Source organism: Propithecus coquereli, unplaced genomic scaffold (assembly GCF_000956105.1).
Source record: "Propithecus coquereli isolate 6110/MARCELLA unplaced genomic scaffold, Pcoq_1.0 Scaffold5, whole genome shotgun sequence".
Classification (NCBI taxonomy): domain Eukaryota; kingdom Metazoa; phylum Chordata; class Mammalia; order Primates; family Indriidae; genus Propithecus; species Propithecus coquereli.
In genome coordinates, this window is record NW_012150840.1 from 15,629,692 (window position 1) to 15,637,643 (window position 7,952).

A 7,952-nucleotide genomic window follows, 5' to 3' on the forward strand; every position below is an offset into this window, starting at 1 on the left:
ATATAATATTACCTACTTCATAGGATTGCTTTAAGGATTGAATTAAATGTGATAATATATATAAAGCACTTAGCATGGGAGTTGGCACTTAGTAGGCATTCAGTATTTGTTAGATAATGATGTCACCCTCTTTTATTATTGTTACCTCACAGATCCTCAGTTCTAGCCTCTATTTCCTTGAAAACCTGTTCCTGGCATTTAACCTGTGTCTTTTCTATCAGGTTTGCAACTGTGCGATATGATCAAGGAGCCAAGAACATTCGGAACCAGTTCATGCATCTGACAAACTACAGTGTGAATAAGAAGAGTGGAGACTATGTCAGGTACAGGCCGTGTCTGAGCCAGAGTCAGAGAAGTCATTCTCAGATGTGGGTGTTGTAGAGGTGGAAAATTATCATGCTGCACTGAAGGATAGCTTTACTTTTATGTCCATGTAACATATCTCGCAAGCTGTCAAGAGTCGTGTAACAGTTTTGAGGTGTATCTGCTGCTGCTTCTCCATTGCTCTCCCAGGTATAGGTCACCTTTCTCTACCAAAATATGCCTTCACAAGCTGTGTCTTCCTCATTGTCTTCCCTCACTTGACTTAGGGGTGGGAATTTAATAGGCATATGGAACTTTTTAAAAGTCAAGAATGAGGTCATTTTAGCATTTGGCAAAACATATCAAAAGCTTTAAAAATATTTATTCCCTTTGACCCAGCAATTCTATTTCTAGGAACTTAACCTCAAGAGATAAAGGATGGGCCAGGCGTGGTGGCTCATGCCTATAATCCCAGCACTTTGGGAGGCCAAGGTGAGAGGATTGCTTGAGGCCAGGAGTTTGAGACCAGCCTAGGCAACATAGTGAGACCCCATCTCTATAAAAAATAAAAACAAATTAGCTGGGCATGGTGGTATGCGCCTGAAGTCCTAGCTACTTGGGAGGCTGAGGCCAGAGGATCGCTTGAGCCCAGGAGTTCAAGGCTACGGTTAGCTATGCTCATGCCACTGCACTCCAGCCTGAGTGACAGAGCAAGACTCTGTCTCTTAAAAAAAATAAATAAATAAAAAGGATATTGTTGGGGGAAAAAGCAGGTTACTAGACAGTACATGTGTCTTAATTTCTTGCTTGAATATATCAGGTATCTATTAATAAAGCTATTTATTTTTGCTGAGGGGAGAGAACAAAAAGATTAGAAGTAATACTGAAATGTTAACTGTGCTTAACTATGGTGGGTGGGATTGTAGGTAGGTGATTTTTATTTTCTTCTCTGTACTGTTACGGATTTTCTAAATATTTCTAAAACGAATACTTGTATGATCAGGGGGAAAAAAGTTAGGAAAAAAATTAGAGAAAAAAAGAAATGAGGCCATCTCAGAAAAGGATTTAGTGGAAGGGAGTACCAGCCCAGCTGTGTGGAAATATTCTTCTTGCTCTGTTTTCTTTCATCCCAATAATTTTGCCAGAAAATGGAAAAGTAAAAAAGAGACCCAAACAGCTACTTTCTACTCAGACTAAAAATAGGTGCCTAGCAGGTCCAAGGAAAGAAAGAAAGAAGAATCTGGAAGTGATGGAATAGTTGCCGAAGTTATATAGGTTTCACTGTGTATGCTGTGACCAGCGTTTGAATTGATTGAGGATATCGTGCCTTCACTTTGGAAGATGAGCAAAGGTGCAATGGTGGAGGGTGGAATAGTGGGAGGGAATGAGGGGGCAGCAGCTGTAAAACATAAGTTCCAGATTGTAGGACTCTTCCAGCATTCGTGGGAGGCTGCACCATTTGCCATTCTGCTGCTATAGCAGTGGTATACCTCATCACTCTTCCTGTCACTCCAATGTGTTCTCCCTTCAGTGATACCTCAAAAGGTATCAGAGAGGCGGGAGCTTGCTTCAGCTACTAAAGCAATTCCATGCTGAGTTAGGTTATTAAAATGCTGCACTAGATTAGCTCACTAGCCCATCCCAACTCTATTCTGGTCAAAAAATGACAACAGAGGTGGTTTTGTGGACTCATGTGACATTCACCTCCAAAGACTAGGTCTGTATGCTCAAGCTTTTCTATCTGTTAATTATTATAACCATTGTTAAATTAGTTTACATTCTTTCACACATTTCTTCCACTCTTTCATGATTGATGCACCATTGTTTGGTTAAGGAAGAATTTGCCTTCTTCTTCTCTACCCTCTTCAATAAGGCAAACTATATGCATTATCATTTCTATTGAAGAAATTGGTACAAAGGGATACATGACAAAAAGGACCAAGAAAAAAGTGAGTGAGTGGAATCAGCAAAGTGAATGCTTTTCTAAAGACTTTTAAAAGGACAAGAAGGCTGTTTGTAAAGAATGTTGTTTCTATAGCCAGGCATAGTTGTACATGTGACCTTGATTCATGAATTTGTTTTAGTTGTGATGATCCAGAAGTGGAAGATTATGGGAATAAATGGAGCATGAGTGCTATGCTTAGGTACCTGAAACAAGAAGGCAGAGACACAACTGGTGAGTACCAGGCTTTTTTCCTTCTTAACTATTCTTCTTTAACTTTATCGTTGTCTCTTGCCAGGATCATTCTCTCTAACTCTGATAGTGTTGCTGAGACATCCAGTGAGATGATTTTTCTTGGTGTTACATTTTCCTGTAGTTTACCAACTGGGGAGCAGGCTTTCCATGACTCCCAAAATCCCTTTTCTTATTTCTAGTTTGGAAGGCATAAGTTTTTCCTTTAATACTTGGAGAATTCTTCTTCTTGAATGTTGAACTGCTAACTAAGACACTGTCAGCTTTTTATGTAACAAATTGCCTGTCTCTGTATTGGCCCTGAGTTCAGATTTTTCTAAGTTAATCGCTCTCATTCATGTGGCTGAGTTGGAGAGTGAGCAGAGTTTGGGTACAGGGCTTAGAATCAAAGTGGACACCATTGCTGAGCCTTGAGCAGAAGGGGAAACTGTGTCCGAGAAGAGACTCTCTCAGTTCACAAGGGAAAGGGTAATAGGGGAAGCATGAGGAGGAAAGTAAGACTCCTGCCCCATTCTCTGCTTTTCTATTGTTATAGGAGGCCACCTGGGTGTATCCCTTGGCACCTATGTCCTTGACTGTGTTGGCCTGTTCACAGATAATGCCTGCCCTGGCAGCATGCATTCAGGAGACTGCCATACAGAGGCTTTTTTGAATGAGCACACCTGCTTTCATAATTATATTGTGACCTAGAATCCAGTCCTATTAATCTATGCATTTTAGTATTTCTTCCCTCATTTTTACTTTTTTTTTGCAGCATTAATGGCCCATGTAGAAGACCTGATCATTAAGACTATAATCTCTGCTGAACTAGCTATTGCTACAGCCTGCAAAACCTTTGTTCCTCATCGCAGCAGTTGTTTTGGTAAGGAGACTCAAGAAGCTTAACATGTTTTGTGAAGAGGGTCCTGGGAAGTTGGGGTGGGATTTTGGGGTAGAGAGACTTAGTGATTCTATAGGAGTAAGAGGTATATGATGGCCTTTTATTTCTCTCTAAGCTCATATAGCATATGAAGAGCCTACTAAGAGACCAGTATTGAGCTTAGCTGGAAATTACCCCTGAGGAGTAGCTAGCTTTCTGTGTGGGAAGCAGGGATTGGAACTAAAGCGTGGCTCTTTCTGTCAGAGTGCAGTCAGAAAAAGTCTGCAAACGGACTGTACAGGAATCCAGCTTTAACAAATATATTCCAGAGCTCTTTGGCAGCCAGACTTGGAACTCTTCCAAGAAGCTCTGGCTGGTACCAGTATGTGCTTTCTCCCATTTTCCGATGATTCCTCCTTTTTGTTTTAGTCTCCTTTCCTAGTGGGTTTCTCCCCCTCCTCCTCTCCTTCTCCCTCTCCTTCCCTGCTTTCTCCTCTTTCTCTTCCTCCTCCCTTCCTTTTCTACTCCACCCCCAGCTCCCTGATTGCACAAAGAAGGAGTAATAAGCAGTTCACAACCACTGGGTCAGGAAACCTGTTACCTACTGACCCACTAGCTGTGCCTGTGGCACTGAGGGAGCCTGTGTACATTTGCTTTCCACATGGATTTGAGCTGGGTAGTGATTGCATATGTGAATGTCGGCAAAGTAACATAGGTTTTCAGCAGGTGTTAGGCTTTTTAGTAAAACACACTAGGGTCATTAATGGGGAGGATGATTTAAACATGGCATGGAGTAATACAAAGAGCAAGGATGTAAGAGCCATGGCTTACTTAGAAGGCAGGATAACAGGAAAATAAAGAATATGGGCTTTAGAGCCTGACAGCTTTAGTTTGAAACTCATTTGCACCCCTACCTAGTTTGGTAATTTTCAGCAGTTTACTCGAATCTCGTTTTCTCAACTATAAAACAGCAGTAATGATGGTATGTACCTCCTAAGAGTACCATGAAGATCAAATGAGATGCTGCCTGCAAAGAAAGCACTTGGCACAATATCTGGCCCCTAAGTTTGTACTCAATAAAAATCATTTTTTATTGTTTTTATAATTAGACATTATAATTCTTGATCTCTTTAATGGATTATCAATCATAATGAGTCTGTACTTAAGGGGCAGTAAACAAAGGGAATTGTTGAGACTGTAAATAGAAGATGGTACATAAATCAGGATCTAAAATTATATAGGAAGAGGTTGTAATATCTTTCTAAAATGTGTATCTGTTCACATCTTCTAAAATTCTTAAATGGCTCCCTAGACTTGAATAGTATAATGGAAACTTGATACAACCTTCAAGGCTTCTAAGGATTTGTTCCTAACTGAATTTCCTAGAATTCTGTTTCCATCTTATACTTTATAATCTAATTATACATTACTGTACATCTGAGCACTCTGTGCTTTTGTGCCTTTATGTCATTTCTGCTGTTTGGGTAGAAAACTCTCCTCTGTCTGCCTTGCATGCTCCTGTTTCTTTTCTAAGACTCAGCAACACATTGTCTCTTCTAGGAAGTCTTGCCTAACAAAGTACCCTGTTGCGACTGCTTCCTCATGCTCTTCCGTCCTTGTTTTATAATATTCTTTTCCTGTTGCATTGTGATGTTTTGTTTATACACATACTTCCCCAGTAGTAGTCTCTGAGCTTATTTTCTTGAATTCTCAATAGTCACTGTGTCCTCCCTTCCCATCTCACCCTATTCTGCCAAACTATACCTTTCACCATTTCCCTGGACCTCCCAGGTCCTTTTCTCACCCTTTGCATTTGCACCTATTTTATCCTGCATTTGAAATGCTTTTCTCATGTTACTTGACCTAGTAGATTACTGACATCTTTTGAGACAAAATCAAGTATCACTTCTTTGGTGATGTTTTTCCTAACTCTGCCTGTCATAGTTAGCCTCCCTCACCCTCTACCCTCAGCACTCTGTTCATAACTCTGCAGTAGTGTCTGCATGTCATCTGGAATCCATTTATGTTTCTGTCTCCTCTACTGGACTGGAAGCTCCTGGTGGACAGTATTTCACCATTCCCATGCATGGCAGCGTGTTTTGCTCTTAGAACATGTTCAAGAAATGTTTGTTGAATGAATGATTGGTACTTGGTTTAGTTGCCTTTTGGTGGCCTGACAGAAGGCTTCCCAGTGGATCTGGGTAAGGACTAAGAGCTTAGAATTACTGCAGATTGTTTGAGGATGGGGATGAGGGGACTAGGAACATAACTCCAACTTCTAAAACCTTATTAGATTAAAACAAAAGTTAAAAGTTTCTTTTCTGCATCTACTTGGCTCTTATATGAAAATAATTTCTGGTAGCCCTTGGTGTAAAAATCTTTGTTCTGTATAGTTAATTATAAAAGCTTTTCTGAATGTTTCCTTTTCTATTTTGTTTTATAACCTGATTGCCTTTTGGAAGCTGAGGAATTTATTGAACTTAATGACAATAGAATGTTCTGATGTGAAAGAAAGCAGTGACTTTCTCTGACTCAGTGAAATACCCCCTAAGTCCATTTCATCAGCCATGGGTCTCCTTTCTCCCTCCCTACTTGTGTTCAATTTTAATAAACTGAGTGCATCTGGAGTTTTTTAAGTTGTTGACTGCCTTCTTGGCTTTTGTGGTTCTAATTCCACTTCCTGTGAGCCCTGGGATTTTGTGTGCTTAATTGCCTGTCTCTGTATTGGCCCTGAGTTCAGATTTTTCTAAGTTAATCGCTCTCATTCATGTGGCTGAGTTGGAGAGTGAGCAGAGTTTGGGTACAGGGCTTAGAATCAAAGTGGACACCATTGCTGAGCCTTGAGCAGAAGGGGAAACTGTGTCCGAGAAGAGACTCTCTCAGTTCACAAGGGAAAGGGTAATAGGGGAAGCATGAGGAGGAAAGTAAGACTCCTGTCCCATTCTCTGCTTTTCTATTGTTATAGGAGGCCACCTGGGTGTATCCCCTGGCACCTATGTCCTTGACTGTGTTGGCCTGTTCACAGATAATGCCTGCCCTGGCAGCATGCATTCAGGAGACTGCCATACAGAGGCTTTTTTGAATGAGCACACCTGCTTTCATAATTATATTGTGACCTAGAATCCAGTCCTATTAATCTATGCATTTTAGTATTTCTTCCCTCATTTTTACTTTTTTTTTTGCAGCATTAATGGCCCATGTAGAAGACCTGATCATTAAGACTATAATCTCTGCTGAACTAGCTATTGCTACAGCCTGCAAAACCTTTGTTCCTCATCGCAGCAGTTGTTTTGGTAAGGAGACTCAAGAAGCTTAACATGTTTTGTGAAGAGGGTCCTGGGAAGTTGGGGTGGGATTTTGGGGTAGAGAGACTTAGTGATTCTGTAGGAGTAAGAGGTATATGATGGCCTTTTATTTCTCTCTAAGCTCATATAGCATATGAAGAGCCTACTAAGAGACCAGTATTGAGCTTAGCTGGAAATTACCCCTGAGGAGTAGCTAGCTTTCTGTGTGGGAAGCAGGGATTGGAACTAAAGCGTGGCTCTTTCTGTCAGAGTGCAGTCAGAAAAAGTCTGCAAACGGACTGTACAGGAATCCAGCTTTAACAAATATATTCCAGAGCTCTTTGGCAGCCAGACTTGGAACTCTTCCAAGAAGCTCTGGCTGGTACCAGTATGTGCTTTCTCCCATTTTCCGATGATTCCTCCTTTTTGTTTTAGTCTCCTTTCTAGTGGGTTTCTCCCCCTCCTCCTCTCCTTCTCCCTCTCCTTCCCTGCTTTCTCCTCTTTCTCTTCCTCCTCCCTTCCTTTTCTACTCCACCCCCAGCTCCCTGATTGCACAAAGAAGGAGTAATAAGCAGTTCACAACCACTGGGTCAGGAAACCTGTTACCTACTGACCCACTAGCTGTGCCTGTGGCACTGAGGGAGCCTGTGTACATTTGCTTTCCACATGGATTTGAGCTGGGTAGTGATTGCATATGTGAATGTCGGCAAAGTAACATAGGTTTTCAGCAGGTGTTAGGCTTTTTAGTAAAACACACTAGGGTCATTAATGGGGAGGATGATTTAAACATGGCATGGAGTAATACAAAGAGCAAGGATGTAAGAGCCATGGCTTACTTAGAAGGCAGGATAACAGGAAAATAAAGAATATGGGCTTTAGAGCCTGACAGCTTTAGTTTGAAACTCATTTGCACCCCTACCTAGTTTGGTAATTTTCAGCAGTTTACTCGAATCTCGTTTTCTCAACTATAAAACAGCAGTAATGATGGTATGTACCTCCTAAGAGTACCATGAAGATCAAATGAGATGCTGCCTGCAAAGAAAGCACTTGGCACAATATCTGGCCCCTAAGTTTGTACTCAATAAAAATCATTTTTTATTGTTTTTATAATTAGACATTATAATTCTTGATCTCTTTAATGGATTATCAATCATAATGAGTCTGTACTTAAGGGGCAGTAAACAAAGGGAATTGTTGAGACTGTAAATAGAAGATGGTACATAAATCAGGATCTAAAATTATATAGGAAGAGGTTGTAATATCTTTCTAAAATGTGTATCTGTTCACATCTTCTAAAATTCTTAAATGGCTC

The 7,952-nt window shown here is 40.7% G+C and overlaps 1 protein-coding gene across 1 annotated transcript in view; it reads left to right on the forward strand.

Moving 5' to 3' along the window:
* The window catches only part of TTLL5 (tubulin tyrosine ligase-like family member 5), a 320,186-nt gene that overhangs the window by 50,228 nt on the left and 262,006 nt on the right, over positions 1-7,952 (forward strand). The window contains exons 10-12 of the mRNA XM_012656057.1: positions 222-323; positions 2,388-2,479; positions 3,252-3,359. Coding sequence (XP_012511511.1) covers positions 222-323; positions 2,388-2,479; positions 3,252-3,359 — 302 coding nt within the window. The remainder of the gene's footprint in view (positions 1-221; positions 324-2,387; positions 2,480-3,251; positions 3,360-7,952) is intronic.